General features: G+C 36.8%; 1 protein-coding gene across 14 annotated transcripts in view; it reads right to left on the bottom strand.

Annotated features, from left to right (window-relative positions):
* Positions 1-19042, bottom strand: part of SCMH1 (Scm polycomb group protein homolog 1) — a 205918-nt gene that overhangs the window by 101212 nt on the left and 85664 nt on the right. For 7 of the 14 annotated variants that reach the window (XM_055254815.2, XM_055254817.2, XM_063625167.1 and 4 more), the window contains exons 5-6: positions 13590-13660; positions 4797-5031 (exon numbers count right to left, since the gene is read on the bottom strand). In XM_055254815.2, the coding sequence (XP_055110790.1) occupies positions 4797-5031; positions 13590-13660 (306 nt within the window). Of the gene's footprint in view, positions 1-4792; positions 5032-13589; positions 13661-14561; positions 14705-19042 lie in introns of those variants that run through there. The other 7 variants (XM_055254816.2, XM_055254818.2, XM_063625170.1 and 4 more) reach the window with 3 other exon arrangements.

Genomic DNA, 19042 nt, shown 5'->3' with positions numbered 1-19042 from the left:
GGCCAGCATCACCCTTATACCAAAGCCTAGCAGAGACACAACAAATAAAGAGAATTTTAGACCAATATCCCTGATGAACATCGATGCAAAAATCCTCAATAAAACACTGACAAACCGAATCCAGCAGCACATCAAAAAGCTTATCCACCACAATCAAGTTGGCTTTATCCCTGAGATGCAAGGCTGGTTCAACATACGCAAATCAATAAACGTAATCCATCACATAAACAGAACCAATGACAAAAACCACACGATTATCTTAACAGATGCAGAAAAGGCCTTTGACAAAATTCAACAGCGCTTCATGCTAAAAACTCTCAATAAATTAGGTATTGATGGGATGTATCTCAAAATAATAAGAGCTATTTATGACAAACCCACAGCCAATATCATACCGAATGGGAAAAACTGGAAGCATTCCCTTTCAAAACTGGCACAAGACAAGGATGCCCTCTCTCATCACTCCTATTCAACATAGTATTGGAAGTTCTGGCTAGGGCAATCAGGCAAGAGAAAGAAATAAAGGGTATTCAATTAAGAAAAGAGGAAGTCAAATTGTCTCTGTTCACAGATGACACGATTGTATATTTAGAAAACCCCATTGTCTCAGCCCCAAATCTCCTTAAGCTGATAAGCAACTTCAGCAAAGTCTCAGGATACAAAATCAATATGTATTTTCATTCTCTTACCAGTGTCTATTGAAGAACAGAAGTTCTTAATTTTGACAAAGTCTACTCTATGACTTATTTTTTGATCATGCTTTTTGGTCAGGTTTTTCAAAGTTTTCTTTATGCTTACACATTACCATTTTTACATATCTTAAATTTTCCCAGACCAGCAAAAAACAAAAGGTTCTATTGGCAGGGAACTTGGGTCATGAGTTGGCATAGTGAAACACAATTTCTTTAATAGATGGGCCTGTTTAATGTAGGATGAGAAGAATGGTATGCCTTTTATTCTGTATAATCCTAAGTTCTACCCCTTGCTGTCTTTTTTTTCCTTCAATGTTAAGTCTCCCTCTTCCACAGAGGAAGTTTTCTCCCCAGGACTGCCATCTCCAGTCCACTTTCAACTTTGACTCTCCTTTCCATTTCCAATAGTTTGTGCTCAAATCCACAAGATCTTAGCTCTGTTCTCAGTATTTCCCATTCTGGGTGGGACTATCTCATTCTGGGGGCAATTTTGGTTCTGTTAGGCCCCCATTGTTCTCTCCCTTTTTTATACAATTTCCACCTACATAAATTCTTCATTATGTATGGTCTGGTACTGGCTCTGCTGGTTTCAGATCTTTATATCCCCATTAACAAGTAACTGATAATTGTGGCATTCTTGGCTCCTACTTATATTCAGGCATAAGTTATGGGTGGATTGTTTCCTTTTTGATCTGTAGGTTTCTGGAGAATTTTTGGAAATACTTGATTTACATGGTCACTATGTTCCCTGAGAACTTGTATTTTTTAATAGCCTCTCAAATGCTTATAAATAGTGATTCATAAAGTAGTGCAAAAATAACACACTACACTGTAAGAATGAAGAGCATCTCCATGTTACTGCAATGTCATCTTTAGGACATATCACTAAATGAAAAAAGGCAGGGGATAGATACACACATACACACGCCTATATTTTTTAAAAAATTGAAGGATAAACTACAGAATTAAAAATAAGTGGTTACCGCTGGCAGAAGGAAAGAACAAGGTGAAAGGGATTTCTCTGTATATACTCTGTTTTATAGATTTGACTTTTCAGAATTATATATATTTCAGAATTATATATAATAAATAATGTATTTATAAAGCAAAATTAAATTTTAAAAAGCAATTCCGCAAAATAAAAAATAAAATGAAGCAAATGAACCTTAGTTATCAAGTTGGTGGTACAGTCACTCAGACAGAAACTAATCTAAATGACCTTATAAAACATTATTTGTCTGTATTTTTCTTAAGGGTAAGGAAAAAAATGCAAATAACTCAAACACTGTCAATAATCAAACTGGTGGTAGTCTTGGTATTGTTATTCTGAGACTATTAGATGAGTGATACGGGATAAAGCAAATGAGTTATTGTGTTAACATGGAGAACTAGGGTTTTGTTGTGGTACAAAGGAGATTCAAATTTAAGGTAGTAGAGATGAAGTAGGTAAAAACACCTCTGGTCCCTTAGTGAGAAGTATCAATATGAACCAATGATATTTTACCCCAATAATTTTTTTTTTTTTTTTTTTTTTTTAGACGGAGTCTCAGTCTGTTGCCCAGGCTGGAGTGCGGTGGTGCAATCTCGGCTCACTGCAACCTTCGCCTCCCGGGTTCAAGTGATTCTCCTGCCTCAGCCTCCCCAGTAGCTGGGACTACAGGCACATGCCACAACACCCAGCTAATTTTTGTATTTTTAGTAGAGACGGGGTTTCACCATGTTGGCCAGAATGATCTCGATCTCCTGACCTTGTGATCTGCCCGCCTTGGCCTCCCAAAGTGCTGGGATTACAGGTGTGAGCCACTGCGCCCGGCCAATAATCTTTTTAAAAAGGTAGTTCCTGCCTCTCTATACCAAAAAGACTAGAAAGGATAACCAACCTAGTAGCATTGAGCACTCTAGTGTTCTGATTATGGTCTCTAAATACCATTTCCCAATAAAAGGAGCCCAGGAACCTAGAAGAACTAGCTGATTCCATATTTGGGGCAAAAAATATATAAGATGAACCTGGAACATGTTGAAATTGCAAAAATCCAAGAGAGCTACCAAATAGTATCAAACAGTATATAAAAGAGTCAGGAGACAACTTGACAAGTTTCCTTCTGGCCAAAGATGGGATAATTCAAGCATCAATAAGGACAATTGGTGTGACTGAGTGAAACACAACAAATATGTATGAAGTTTGGAGCTTATGATACTAAGCAACAACAACAAAATCCTCCTTAAATATTTTTGGAGGATGCTAATAAACCAATTCATTGAAAATTGGTAAATAAAGAAATAAATCATGCATTTAAACTGTTTTTCCTGTGTCAACTATATCTCAAAATAACTAGTTGATGAAAGTTTATGTTAACAGATGTATTCCATTAATTTATGCAGACAGAATGGCAGGATTAAATTTTTCCATTTTGTAACCATATGAATTATAGATTTAAATCAGAGGCAGCAAACTACAGTTGGCAGGCTGACAACCTGTTTTTGTAAATAAAGTTTTATTAGAACACAACCCTATTTGTTTATGTATTGTCAACAGCTGCCTTAGCAGAAAGACAAAGCTAAGTAATTATAACAGAGAATGTATGATCTGTAAAGCCTAAAATATTCACTATCAGATCTGTCAAGAAAATGTCAACCCTGATCTAGACGATGAGCAGCAATGGCTGCTACATTATATTACATTATAAAACAAGAGATAACCAGATTATACATGCTTCTTTGTAGAAATAAGTATCACCACCTACGAAATATTCTTATGAAAAAATTGAACCTGAATCTGATCAAGTCTCTAGATTTAGCTACCAATTTTAGGAACTAGAGGACACAGAAACATGTTAAATACCACAAGAATACAATCAACAAAATATAATTTTAGGAAATTTGAAAGACAAATGACTTAGGTTTTTAAACAAGTAAACTGCAAGAAAAAATGAGAGCAGAGAAGAACTTGTAGATTTAAAGAAACTTAAAGGACATATCAACTATCTGCAATGTGAGGATTCTAGTTAGATAGATTTGAAAAACTGATTAAAAAAAGAGAGAGAGAGAGACAGACAGACACAGACAATCTGGAAAATTTAAACACATTAAAATATTCGTTGATATTAAGATATTATCATTGGCTTATTTTTATGTGATAATAGTCTGGTTATGTTTAAGACATCCTTGCCCATGACAGAGATATACTAAATACTTTCATGATAAAATCATGCTATGTTTAACAATTGGAGGTAGGGACAGAAAGTGTATACAAGTATAGATAAAATTATATTGACTTCAACAATGAAGGTTACATGAGCATTCACTATGCTATTTTTCTCTACCTTTTTATATGTTTGAAATTTTACATTACAAAATTTTTTTTAATGGGGGAAAATGTTAAATAAGTACCTAGGGAGCCCATGATACATGCTCTCTAACTCTCAATCTAGCACAGCTTCCTGAGAGGAAATATAGTCAAAAGTCCATAATTTAACTCTCTCGGTCCCCCATTGAGACTCACTGTAATAGTGATTGACAGTAACTGATAAGAAGGGCTGAATCCCTCAGATTTATTGAGGCAAAAGCTGGAGGGGAATCTGATCTGGAAAGAAAAACCTAGTGGGGTTATTAGTTTAAATTTAAAAAAATGATTTTTATGTAATAGTGGATTCAAAGTGAGAAAACTCCAAGGACCAGGTGAGAATTAGTGAGAAAGGAGATTAAGAGATCCTTATAAGAGTCATGCTTTCTACTGGCAGATTTTCTCTCATTTCTTGTCATTATGATAGGATTTGGTGAAAGCTTTATGCTTTTTGAGATAAGTTAAACGGCAAGACCTCCTTCCATTCTCTCTCTCAGGTAAATGGGCACTGGCCAAGAAGAACAAAGGGTGTGATTTCTTGTTAGAAAGAATTTGGAATAAGCCTGGATATCATAAGCTAATGTAGAGATGGAGATGTCCAAATTGTGCAGCTTGTTTCATTTTGGGTGGGCCTTTTTAGGAGACTATATGAAAAATAAGGGATAAGCAGGGTACCCTAAGCTTCCCCATAATAGGATGTTCAGTTTTTGGAAGCTAACTATTAATAATTGGCTAGAAAGAGTTTGGGTTTACTTACTCACCAAGAGGTGGCTGTAGCATACCCCCATTCTTTTCACAGTTCCCAATAGGCTGGATTTCAGCTGAGTCAACCAGCCGCCAGAAGTCATTTTTGTTGTCGCTCCCATCAAGGCGCAGGCGAAGGCGGGCACCTGTCAGTCCAACTACTGTGGCAATACAGGTGGATGTGGTGTTCCTGGGGTCCTGTGCTTCCAATTTCATACTGATCTTGAATTCGTTGCTTGGAGGTGTGTAGGACTGGGAAAAACAAGGCATGAGGTTTAGACAGATTAGGAGTAAAACCCCAAAATTCATGTTTTGGATTCAGATTGGTTATAGCTGGGCCAGGGACAACCAACTGAATTATTCCCTAATAATTAAGAATGGTTGCATGCAAAAGAAACAATGAAAGATAAGATGAAGGGGAAAAAATTACTTTCTAATGAAGCATCAAATAGATCCATACCAGTTAAAAAAAGGACAAGAATGCCTTATATAGGCCAGTTAATTAAATGTTTTCTCATCCTATAATTCTCTAACTCCCTACCCTTCCAGGTAGGGACTTTTTAGTCCCTTTTTAGTCTTTTTAGGACTACTACATCCTATTAAACTACCATATTCTTACTGTCTCTTTGTGGAATATTTCAGTATATTGGTATGTATATCTACCACACAGACTATTGAGGGTTAATTTTTTCTTATTTTGACAACTTACTAATCAATTCATACAATTGACATACAATGAACTATATACACTTTAGTAAGTCTTGACATATGTATATACTCATGTTACTATATACACCATATAAACCTGTGAAAGTATCACCACAATAAAAATAATGAACATGGCCATTATCCTCAAGCTCTCACATGCTCTTTTGTAATCTCTTCTTCTGGCCCCTCCAGGACCTCTGTACCCAGGCAACCAATGATCTACTTTCTATCACTGTAGATTGCTCTGCATTTTCTAGTCTTAGATGGAATCATAGAAGATGTACTTTCTTTTTTTGTCTAGCTTCTTTCACTCAGCATAACTACTCTGATATTCATCCATATTAATAATTCATTTCCTTTTATTGTTGAGTGGTATATAACCATGCCGACGGAGATTTGGTTTGTCCCAGCTCTTGGCGATTACAAATAAAGCTGCTAGAAACATTTAAGTGCAAATTTTTGTGTAGGGAAATATACTTTCTTTTTTTTGCACAAATACCTAGGAGTGAAATGGCTGAATCATATGGTAGGTATATGTTTAAATCACAAAACAGAAAATTAACCCTTTTAAGGTATACAATTCAATGATTTTTAGAATATTCTCAGAGTTGTGTAAACACCATTCCTATCTAATTTTATAACATTTCCATAATCCCCCCAAAATGAACCCCATGCCCCAATAGAGTCATTCCCCATTACCCTCTCAGCCCAGTCCCTAGAAACCATTAATCTACTGTTTCCATGGATTTACCTATTCTGGACATTTCATATATTTGGAATTATATAATGTGTGGCCAATATGTGAATAGTTTCTTTCATTTTGCAAAATGGATTCAAGGTTCACCCATGTCAATGAGTGTATCAGTACTTCATTCCTTTTCATTGATGAACAATATTCCATTGTATGGATATACATTTTGCTTACTCATTCATCAGCTGATGGACATTTGGGTTGTTTCCTCTTTTTGGCTACTATGAATAATGATGTGGTGAACATTCATGGTATATTTTTCTGTGGACATGTTTTCTATTCTCTTACATATATACTTATGAGTGAAACTGCTGGGTCATGTGGTAACTCTATTAAACAGTTTGGGTAACCTCTGAACTGTCTTCTCAAGTAGCTATAGGATTTCATAATTTCACCACCAATGTACAAGGGTTCCAATTTCTACACATCCTCACCAACACTTGCCATTGTTTGTCTTTTTGATGTTAGAGTCATCTAGTCAATGTGATGTATATCTCATTGCAGTTTTGATTAGCATTTCTCTAATGACTACTGAGTATCTTTAATGTGCCTAACTGGTCATTTGTATATATTTGGAGAAATGTCTATTCAAACTCTTTGTCCATTTTAAAATCATGTTGTCTTTTAATTTCCGAGTTTTAAGAGTTCTTTCTATATTCTGGATACAAGTCCTTTAGCAGATATATAATTCTCAAATATTTTCTCCCATTGTGTGGGTTGTTCTTTTCACTTTCTTGATGGTGTGGAAACAAAAATCTTTTAATTTTGATGAAGTTTAAGTTATCTATTTTTTCTTTTGTTGTTTATGTTTTTGGTGTTGTATTATCTAATCCAAGGTCATGAAGATTTCCTCCTATGTTTTCTTTAAAGAGTTTTGTAGTTTTAACTCTTACATTTAGGTCCATGATCCACTTGAAGTTAATTTTTGTATATGGCACAGAGGTAGGGTCCAACTTCACCTTTTTCTATGTGGATAACCAGCTGTTCCTGCACCAGTTGTTGAAAAACCCATTGAACTGTCTTGGTACCCTTGTCAAAAATCGATCCATCATAAATTGGTGGGTCAATTTCTGTACTCTCAATTTTAATTCATGGATCTATATGTCTATCTTCCTGCCACGACCATGACGTCTTAAGTACTGTAGCTTTGTAGTAAGTTTTGAAATCAGGAAATGTGAATCCTTCAGCTTTGTTCTCTCTTTTCAAGATTGCTATGGCTATTCTGGGTCTCTTGTAAGAATTTTAGAACGAATTTGTCAATTTCTGCAAAAAAGGCAGCTGGGATTTTGACAGAGACTGTGTTGAATCTACAGATCAATTTGGAAGATAATGCTGTCAGTTATGTGATTTGCAAATATAGTCATGTTCCGCATAATGACGTCTGGTCAAAAACAGACTATGTATAGATTGTGGTCCCATAAGACTACAATGGAGCTAAAAAATTCCTGTATCCTAGCTATATTGCAGCTGTCTTAAGGTCCTAGAGCAACACATTACTCACATTTGTGGTGATGCTGGTGTAAGAAAACCTACTGTGCTGCCAACTGTATAAAAGTATAGCACATACAATTATGTACAGTACATAATACTTGATAACAATTGACTATGTTACTGGTTTATGTGTTTACTATATATTTTTAATCATTATTTTAGAGTGTATTCTTTATACGAAAATAAAAGTTAACTAAAAAATAGCCTCAGGCAGCTCCTTCAGGAGGTATTCCAGAAGAAGGCATTGTTACCATAGGAGATTACAGCTCCATTCATGCATGTAACTGCCCCTGAAGACCTTCCAGTAGGCTCAGAAGTAGAAGCGGAAGACAGTGATACTGATGATCCTAGAGTCTGTGTAGGCCTAGGGTAATGCATGTGTTTGTCTTAAGTTTTTTAACAAAAAGAGTTTAAAAGGTAAAATAAAATTAAAAATTATTTTTCTACAGCTATACAATGTGTTTTAAGCTAAGTATTACTACAAGAGTCAAAAAAGTTAAAAAAAATTAAGTTTATAAAGTGAAAAATTTACAGTAAGCTAAGGTTAACTCCTTATTGAAGAAAGAAAAATTTTTAAATAAATTTAGTGTAGCCTGGGTGTACAGCATTTATAATGTTGACAGTGGTACGCAGTTCACCACTTACTGACTCACCCAGAGCAATTTCCGGTCCTCCAAGCTCCATTCATGGTAAGTGCCTGATACGGGTGTACAAGTTTTAATATACCTTTTATACCATTTTTTTTTTTTTTTTACTGTACCTTTTCCATGTTTAGATATGTTTACATAGATGAATACCACTGTGTTAGAACTACCTACAGTATTCAGTACAGTAATATGCTGGACAGTTTTGTAGCCTAGGAAGAATAGGTTATGGTCTAGGTGTGTGTAGTAGGCTATAGCATCCAGGTTTGTGCAAGTATATTCTATGTTCGCACGACGATGAAACTGCTTAACAATTCATTTCTCAGAGCATATCCCTATTGTTAAGCAATGCAAAACTATTCTCTCATAGTCTGTGACTGTATTTTTGTTCTCTTACCAGTATCTTTTGAAGAGCAGAAGTTCTTATTTTGACAAAGTCCACTCTATTTTTTTAATGAATCAGAATTTTGGTCAGGCATCTTCTAAGGTTTTCTTTATATAAATTTTGCGTATTTGTTAGTTCCTCCCCCGCCCCACCCAAAGTAGTTGAACCATTCTGCATTTTCACCAGCAGCATATGAAAGTTCCATTTGTTCTACATCTTTACCACTATTTAATGTGGTCAGCCTTTTGAAAATCAGAGCCATTTAAATATGTATAGTGATAGCTTACTAATCACTTTTAGTTTGTATTTCCCTAATGAAATAATGGTATTGAGCATCTCTATTCATGTACTCATTTGCCCTGTATACATTTTCCTTGGTGTTTGTTCTAATCTTTCAACCCAGATCCCTTTTATTTCTTTTTCTGGCCCATTTGCATTGGTAATACAATACTGAATAAAAGTGGCAAGAGCAGATATCCTTGTCTTGTTCCTGATCTTAAGGGGAAAGCATTTAGTCTTTCACCATTAAGTATGATATTATTTGTAGACTATTAATAAATGCCTTCTAGAGTTTAGGACTTAGAAAGTTCCCTTCTATTTCTAGTTTGGTGAGAGTTTTTATTTAGTAATGGACATTTAATTTTGTGAAATGCATGCACTTGGAAAGAATGTATATCTACATATGTTGGACAGTATTCTATATATGTCAGTTAGGTCAAGTTAGTTCATAGTGTTGTTCAAATCCACTATATATTTGCTGTTTTTTTTCTCTACTTGTTCTTTTATTACACAGAGAGGAGTATTAAAAGTCTGACTATAGATAATTTTGGATTTATCTATTTCTCCTAATAGTTCTATTGGTTTTTGCTTCATGTCAGGATTGTCTGATTCCTTTATCATTATAAAATTAATTTCCTTAACCCTGTTAGTATTATTTGAAGTGTACTTTGATATTAATATAGCCATTTCAGCTTTATTATAGCTAATGTCAGCATGGTATATCACCTTCATACATTTACTTTTAACCTATTTAAAGCATAATTTTTCCAATCATAGCAAGCTCAATAGTAAAGAAACAGAAAAAAAGTGTAAGTTTTTGAAGGCAGTATATAATTGGGTTTTGCTTTTTATCCGATGTGCCAATTTCCGCTTTTAACATTTAAACCATTTACATTTGATTATTGATATAGCTGGGTTTAAATAAAACATTTTGCTATTTTTTCCCATTATTCTAGTGGTTGCATTAGAGTTTATAGTACAAACATCTTTAACTTACCACAGTCTATCTTATCAAGTAAGATAGTACTACTTCATGCATGAGAACCTTGTAATAGTATACTTAAGATTCCTCCCTTCCTGCCTTTGTGCTACTCTTATCATACATTTTACTTATATATGTTATCATCCTCACAATATACCGTTATTATTATTGTCTACACAATTGTCTTTTACACAGATTTAAATAAGAAAACATCTTATATATCTATCCTTATAATGACAATTTCCAGTGACCTTCATTTCTTTGTATAGATCTGTTATTTCATTTGATATCATTTTCTTTCTGCTTGATGAACCTCTTTTAACATTTCTTGAGGTGTGAGTCTGTGAGTGATGAATTCCTTCAGCTTTTGTAAATCTGAAAATATCTTTATTTCACTTTTGTGTTTGAAAGACATTTTTGCTGGCTGCACTAGTCCAGGTTGACAGGTTTTTGTTTTCTTTTAGTACTTTCAAGGTGTTGTTCAATTTTGTTCTTGCTTATATTGTTTCTGACAAGAAATATAATTCTTACATTAGTTATCCTATATATAAAGTGTCTTTTTTCTCTGGCTGCTGTTGAGTTTTCTCTATCAATGGTTTTGTGCAATTTGATTATGATATGCCTCAGAGTAGTTTTCTTCTTCTTATTTTTGGGATTCCTTGAATTTCTTGATTCTGTGGACCTATAGTATTTTATTTTTTTATTTATTTTATATTTTATTTTATTTTATTTTATTTTATTTTATTTTATTTATTTTGAGACAGAGTCTCGCTCTGTCGCCCAGGCTGGAGTGCAGTGGCACGATCTCAGCTCACTGCAAGCTCTGCCTCCCAGGTTCATAAAATTCTCCTGCCTCAGCCTCCTGAGTAGCTGGGACTACAGGCGCCACCACCATGCCTGGCTAATTTGTTTGTATTTTTAGTAGAGATGGGGTTTCACTGTGTTAGCCAGGATGTTCTTAATCTCCTGACCTCAAGATCTGCCCACCTCGGCCTCCTAAAGTGCTGGGATTACAGGCCTGAGACACCGTGCCCAGCTGTTATTTTTAATTTTGGAAAAATTTTAGCTATTATTTCTTCAAATATTTTTTCTATCCCCCATCACTTCTCTCCTCTGGGGACTCCAATTACACGTCTATTTGGTCACATGAAGTTATCCCATAGTTCACTGGTGCTCTTCTCATTTTTTCTAAATTCCTTTTTCTCTTTGTGTTTCATTTTGAATAGTTTCTACTGTTATGTTTTCAAGTTTACTAATTTCTTCTGACATTAATCCAATCTAGTGTATTTTTCATTTCCCACATAGTAGCCCAGTGAGTCTTTTTAATATCTTCCATGTTTCTGCTTAATATCTGAATATAACAAATATATTAAAATAATTATTTTAATGTGTTTGTCTGCTATTCTATGATCTGTGTAGAGTCTGAGTCAGTTTCAATCAATTATTCTCTAGATTACTGGTTGCATTTTCCTGCCTCTTTGCATGCCTGGTAGTCTTTGATTGAAAGTTAGATCTGGTGAATTTTACCTGTTGAGTACTGGATATTCTTGCATTCCTATAAATCTTCTTGGGCTTTGTTCCTTGATGCAGTTAAGTTATTTGTAAAATAGTTTGATCCTCTTGAGTTTTACCTTTATGATTTGTCAGGCTGGACTGAAGCAATGCTCAGGCTAAGGTTAATTATTTTCCAATATGAGCAACACCTTCCTGAGTATTATACCCAGTGCCCAATCAATTATGAGATGTTCTAGTCTAGTTGGTGAGATCAGGAACTATTGTGTGAGTGCCAGGTTCTATTCCTTTGAATCCTTTCAGATAGTTTTTTCCTTTGGCCTTATGTAGTTTTCTCATACACATGTATAAAATGGTACTCTTTTCCTGGACCCTCTGAAGATTGCTGTGGTTTTCATTGTGTGCAGCTTTCTCCTCTCTGACACTCTGTCCTATAAATTCTAGCCACCTTGGTTTCTCCAGACTCACATTTTTTTTTCTTTCATTTCCTCCAATTAGGCAATCTGCTGGGCTCAACATGAGTTCCCTTTCCCTGGGCCATGGTCTGGAAACTGTTAAGACAGTAAGCTAGAAAAATCATAGAGGCAGCTCAACTCATTTGTTTTCTCTCTCTCAGAGATCACTGTTTGGCTGCTTGATTTTTAGTGACTTAAAAACCGTTGTTGGATAGGCCCGGTGGCTCACACCTGTAATCCCAGCACTTTGGGAGGCCAAGGTGGGTGGATCACCTGAAATCAGGAGCTGGAGACCAGCCTGGCCAACATAATGAGACCCTGTCTCTACTAAAAGTACAAAAATTAGCCAGGCATGTTGGTGTGCACCTGTAGTCCCAGCTACTCGGGAGGCTGAGGCAGGAGAATCACCTGGAGCCGGGGGGCAGAAGTTGCAGTGAGGCAAGATCAAGACACCGCACTCCAGCCTGGGTGACAGAGCGAGATTCTGGCTCAAAACAAAACAAACCAAACCATTATTAACATATGTTGTCTTTTTAAAAAAATTGTTTCAGGTGGAAGTATAAATTCAGTCCCTTTTATTTCAAATGAGCAGAAGTCCTGAATTTGTATTTCTACTTAGAAAACAGACAAAATTCTATGGCCGGGCACGGTGGCTCACGCTTGTAATCCCAGCACTTTGGGAGGCCAAGGAGGGCGGATCATGAGGTCAGGAGATCGAGACCATCCTGGCTAACACGGTGAAACCCCGTCTCTATTAAAAATACAAAACAATTAGCCGGGCATGGTGGAGGGTGCCTGTAGTCCCAGCTACTCGGGAGGCTGAGGCAGGAGAATGGTATGAATCCGGGAGGCGGAGCTTGCATTGAGCCAAGATCATGCCACTGCACTCCAGTCTGGGCGACAGAGCAAGACTCCATCTCAAAAAAAAAAAAAAAAAAGAAAAAGAAAAGAAAACAGACAAAATTCAAACTCAACCTGAAATGTTGACAGTTTCAGGAAATAACGCTTGAGTACTAAAGGAAAGGATTGTAGGTAACTTCCTCATGTTTAATTTTGTTTAGCACTGAACACTTCTTTGCTTATCAGCCATATCATACACTGACACAGTCAATACCATCTGTGCATTGTCTGGGTTACTTAATCCTTCTGGGAAACTCTGGATGACCTCTGATGAGCTCCTGAAATGCTTCACAGTGGGACTCAGTGTCAACATTCTTGTAGAAAGGTAAGATTGTGACAGGAGTGCTGAGTACAGAGAAAGAAATACTGCTCCATTTTCAACAATGTCTATGGACTATAACTCTCTTTCCTATCTGAATTAAGAGCTCTAGTAAAAATTAGCAGTTGTTTTCAGTAACACAGAATATCCTCAAGGAGGTAAAGAAGGAGGCAAGGGTGTTACTTGGGATGAAGGTGGAAAGAATGTCTGCTGCCAAAACTCAGTGACCAAATTTCACATCTTGAGCTGTGTTCTTCCCATAGAAGTTTATTCTGGGGCCCTCAGGTAAGAAGCCCAAGGGCTTCCACCTCCTCTTTTGATTGTCTAAAAACCATAAAAAAATGACTTATCTTCCACCTACTAAAGATGTTGAAAATCAATTACCTGCTTGAAGCAATGGACAGGCGCTGGGACTGAACATGTTTCTTTTAGGTATTTGTCCCAGGTAAAATGACCTGTAAAGGAAATAGAAATCTATATCACAGTCAACTTCCTAAAAAAAAAGTTTTCAGGGTATAATCTACACTGAACAGTAAGCTATTTGTAGACTGGTTTTGAGCATAAAAAACATATTTTTTTTTTCCTGTTTGAGCTCAAAGGAGTATTAAGGGGAAGAATCTAAGTGACCTGAGCGGATGTTTTAGATTCATGTTTTAAAATAATGGTCTAAAGATGGCTTAGGGTGTTCTTTATGTTGGTTCCTAAAGTGATCCAAAATGCCAAAGCAAGATATACTAGTACTTCAAAGAAGTGACCAGGAAGCTCATGGAAAACAGAATAGAAGAGGCAGAAAGTGGGTGGGGAGATTCCTTTTGAACAATCTGACTCTTGGAAAGGTCCCTCAACGTTGTCAAGTGGCAGCTTTTAACACCCAATATAGTTGGATTCCAGCATCTCAGCTCAGGAAGAATGAAGAAAAGGCTGTCTAGAGACAAGGGGCGAGATGATTTGAGGGGAGGGGAAGCCAGATGAGTGAGATTATAGTTGAATCCTCACTCTAAAAACTGGCTCTCTCTTACCTACCCCCACTGCACCCCCATCCTAGCCACAGCTGTGTTGCTCTGGGGTGCAAAGTGACAAAGATCTGTTAATTTAGAGCAAAGTAGGACCTGGGAGGCATGTCTGATGATAGTAAATAAGAACAAGCTGGGGAGTCTGTAGAATCTTTTAGCCTCTTGAACTGGCCTTACAGCCTCTAAAAGTTTGAAGAACACAATCTTCAAGGTGACACTGTGCTGGGGCAAGGGAAAACATCTTAAGGCAGGACATTAGATACAGATCTCATTGGATCACTAAAGATTATCAAATTCTTTATTTAAAGGTTAAACCAATTACCAGTCTCCCCCTAATACCCACCTAGAGGTGACCCCATGATGGAGCAGGGAAGGTCCCAGAGAATCTCACAAGCTAAAACACTGTAGCAAACCAGCATTTCTTGAAGTTTCCTCTGTAGTGGAGCAGCACAGAGCCCCTTTGGGCCATGCAAAAAGCACTAGATGCTGGGAATAAAAATGAGTCACTGAATGATGAAATCTAAATCACTCCAAAGATGATGCCAAGACTTTACACTCTATTTATTTTATAGCTTCTGTTTTATAACTGGTTCCTTTCCCACTACCCTTAACTAAGCCAAATAGATTTGGCCAGAAATCACAGTCAGTTCTGAACTATTTCATGAACTGGCTGATGATTAATCATCATGACTAGACAGTTAGTCCATAGGGCAAATGAGATGACTATTTTCTGAAGTCAAGGTTTAAAGACGTTATCAGAATTTAATGAAGAGTTTGCTTCTAGTTGACAGGGCCCTAAAGCAAGGACTGAATACATTTCATCACTGTTTGCTGTTAGAAAAATAAAACATTACAATTTATTATTCCATCTTTACAAATGAAAGATTAAATCAAATAGTAAGTTTTGGATTTCCCTGGATTGAGAATCTTCAACTCTGGCATCTAGAGCAGCACTGTCCAATAAAACTTTCTGTGCTGACTAAAATGTTCTGTATCTGTGCTAGCCAACAAGGTAGCCACTAGCCACATAACTATTGGACACATGAAATGTGGGTAGAGTAAGAAACTAAATTTTTTAAATTTTAATTAACTTAAATTTAAATCCCCACATGTAGCTAATAGTTACTGTATTAGGAAGCACAGATCAAGAGTTTTGGTCAGTCCTGGGTAACTGCTTATATTAGCTTAAGTTCTGACTAAAAGCACCCAAGAGACTTTGGTCTTAAGAATAATGGTAGCATCAGGGGTACCACAACAATTAGGGTATTAATTACAGTTCTCCATTATACATATCAACCATGGTAATCAATCCCTATTCTGTAATGTACACAGGCTAGAAACCTCAGCCCTTTTACCACTTAGGAAACACTCTATCACTAACTGGATGAAAAGGAACCTCTGTTTAAAGTAGTTCACCCACTGTGATGGCTGACTGGCTTGAACCATACCTAGATGGTATTTTCCTTTTATTTGACTTCTTGGGCTACCTAAGGCTTAGTTCCTTATTATCAGGTGAATTGCAAAATAAGATAATTTTTATGACTTAGTAAGAATGTTTGGACACCTATTGTAATGCCCATGATGGAGCCAGACATAATATTCTGCCATATCTCCAAGCACTAAAGTAACCACAAAAGAAATAAGACAGGCACCAAGGTACAGATCCAGAGTTAGCAAGCTTTCTGTTAAGGACAATAAAAATTTTATGCTTTCTAGGCCATACAGTCTATGTCATAGCTACTCAGCTCCACCACTCCAGTGTGAAAGCAGCCACAGACAATATGTGTGCATAAATTAGCATGGCTGTTCCACTCAAACTTTATTTACACAAACAGGCAGAGGGCTGGATTTGACCTCCCAATAGTAGTTTGCCAGACCTCCGGTATAAATCATTGACTCTCAAGTGATACTTATAGTCTCATTTCTTTAAACAAAGTTCTGGGCCTCACCTTCAGAAGTTCTCATTCAGTAGGCTCCAAGTGTGGCCTGAGAATATGTATTTTCCAAGGCTCCCTAGGTAATTAGGATTAACATCTAAGAACTACTACTGGTGTAGTTTAAATAATGTAATATTGGGAGTCTGAAGATGTTGGTAAAAGTCTTGTTTCTACAGCTAACTATCTCGGGTAAATTACTTAATCCTTCCAAGCCTCAGTTTACTCATCTGAAAGATGAAGACAATATCTGTCTTACAAGATTGTATATAGAGTCTTCATTCAATAAATATTTAAACTTCTCCAAGTACAAAGAACTGTGTTAAATGTTAGGGGAACAAGGTACGACATGATTTCTCAATTCATGGAGCTTTCAGTCTAGAGATAAACAGAGACATTAATGAACATAACACAAATACTCTGTTATGATAATGATAAATTAAAGTTAACGAGGTAGTACAGGTTGTGTTGAGAATGCAGAACATGAAAATCTCATTCATGCTTGGGCTCAGAGATTATTGCGAAGATTAATATTATTAACTAACATAGGTATAATGTTTTATAATTTAAACATATATAATTTGAGTGTTTTCAATTATTCCAACATTATAATTCAAAATTATAACTCAAAATATTCAAACAGTATAATTTGAATGTTTTCAATTATTCATTCAACAGGTATTTATTAACTATCCTCTATGTGCCAGGCAATATGACAGGGGTCCCTGCCCTCATTTACATGCTGGTATATGATGAGACACAACTAGCACATAAACAATAAGTAAACAAGGCAGTAAGTGAAAAGAACTTGAAGGGAATAAAATGAGGTGGATGTGATAGAGACTGAGAGCTATCTTAGTAAAGTTATGGACAGATACTCTTCAGAGGATATGTCTAAGCTAAGACTTTACAGATGAGAAAAAGTCAGCCATCTCATTTACTAAATAATGCTTATAAAAGTGTTTTTATAAACTCTGATGCATACCACATGATAGTTACATTTATTATTAAAAAAGAAAAAAAGGTCCCTGCCCTGAAGGGACTTAAAAATGGCATTAAAGTACCTTGGCCCATAAAATAGGGGCACAAGAGGTCGCCTAGTTAAATGCATGAATCACCTTCTCTAATATTCATTCATTCAGCAAATATTTACTAAATACCTAGTATATGTTAAGCCTGGTTCTAGACACTGGTGATATATAGCAAAATACAATACAGCCAAAGTCTGCCCACATGGACCTTACATTCTAAGGGGAAAGAGAGACAATAAACAAACAAACAAACAAATATGTCAGCTGGTCCAGAGGGTAACAAAGACACCACATTAATTATACAATTCCTGGCTATTTTGAAATTTAAAAAAATAAAAGTAAGAGGTAAAGAAGGTGTGCTATTTTAGCCAGGGCAGTCAAAAAAAACATCCTGATAAGGTGATATAAAAGTTGAGATTTGGGCCGGGCGCAGTGGCTCACTCCTGTAATCCCAGCACTTTGGGAGGCCGAGGCGGGCGGATCACCTGAGGACAGGAGTTCAAAACCAGCCTGGCCAACATGGTGAAACCTCATCTCTACTAAAAGAAATACAAAAATTAGCTGGGCGTGGTGGCAGGCACCTATAATCCCAGCTACTCGGGAGGCTAAGGCAGGAGAACTGCTTGAACCCAGGAGGTGGAGGTTGCAATGAGCTGAGATCGCGCCACTGCACTCTAGCCTAGGTGACAGAGTGAGACTCCGTCTCAAAAAAAAAAAAAAAGGCTGAGATTTGAATGGTCCTTCCAGCCTCTGCTTAAATACTTCCAGTCATGGGACACTCATTATTTAGCTATTTAGCTATCTCAACAGTACAAATGGACACACCACTCTTTATAGTCAGCCAACATCTGCCTTCTAACCTCTACTGGTCCTAGATATATCTCATCTCTATGTCCCAAATCCCTTGACTGCTCCTAATTTGACAGGCTGGCTACTCATATCTGGCTACTGTTCTGGCCACATTCCTTTACAAGAACTCTACTTTGTTCAACCTAAATGTGAACCCAAATTCTTAAAAGCAATTAAGGATAATCAACGTCTTTAGATCAGAAATTCCACTCCACTACTACCGAATAAATAGTGTTCCATGTACCAAAATTTAAATAACAATATATTTGTTAAACGCCACTGATGGTAATTTAAGTGTCTTTATTTTTTTTGAGACGGGGTCTTGCTTTGAGTCAGTGTCAGGCTGGAGTACAGTGGTGTGAACACAGCTAATTGTAGCTTCGACCTCCTGGGCTCAAGCGATCCTCTCATCTCAGCCTCCCTAGTAGCTGGGACTACAGGTGTGTGCTACCATGCCTAGCTAATTTTTGTATTTTTTGTAGAGACAGGGCTATGCCAAGTTGCCCAGGCTGTTCTCGAACTCCTGAGCTCAAGCGATCTACCTGCCTCGGCCTCCCAAAGTGCTGGGATTACAGGCATAAGCCACAGATTTGGGATTTGTCCTAACGGTGGGATTAATGGACAAAGAGCATGCATAGTTTAGATTTTGATACAACATATATATTGCTGAAATATCCTCTAGAAAGAACATACTGATTGTTTTTCTTAGAGACAGGGTTTCCCTATGGTGCCCAGGCTAGTTGCAAACTCCTAGGCTTGTCATCTTCCTGCTTCGGACTCCCAAAGTGCTGGGATTACAAGCATAAGCCAACTTTGTTTTTTTTTTTTTTTTTTTTTTGAGACAAAGCCTCACTCAGATACCCAGGATGGAGTGTGGTGGCAAAATCATCTCACTGTAACCCCGATCTGGACTCAAGCAACCCTCCCCGCTCAGTCTCCAGGGTAGTCGGGACTACAGGTGTGCACCACCATGCTTGGCTAATTCTTTTCTTTTTAGTAGAGACAAGGTC

The sequence above is a fragment of the Symphalangus syndactylus genome, chromosome 12 (assembly GCF_028878055.3).
Source record: "Symphalangus syndactylus isolate Jambi chromosome 12, NHGRI_mSymSyn1-v2.1_pri, whole genome shotgun sequence".
Lineage (NCBI taxonomy): Eukaryota > Metazoa > Chordata > Mammalia > Primates > Hylobatidae > Symphalangus > Symphalangus syndactylus.
The sequence above is the reverse complement of the archived record's forward strand: the minus strand, read 5'-3'. Positions and strand labels throughout refer to the sequence as shown.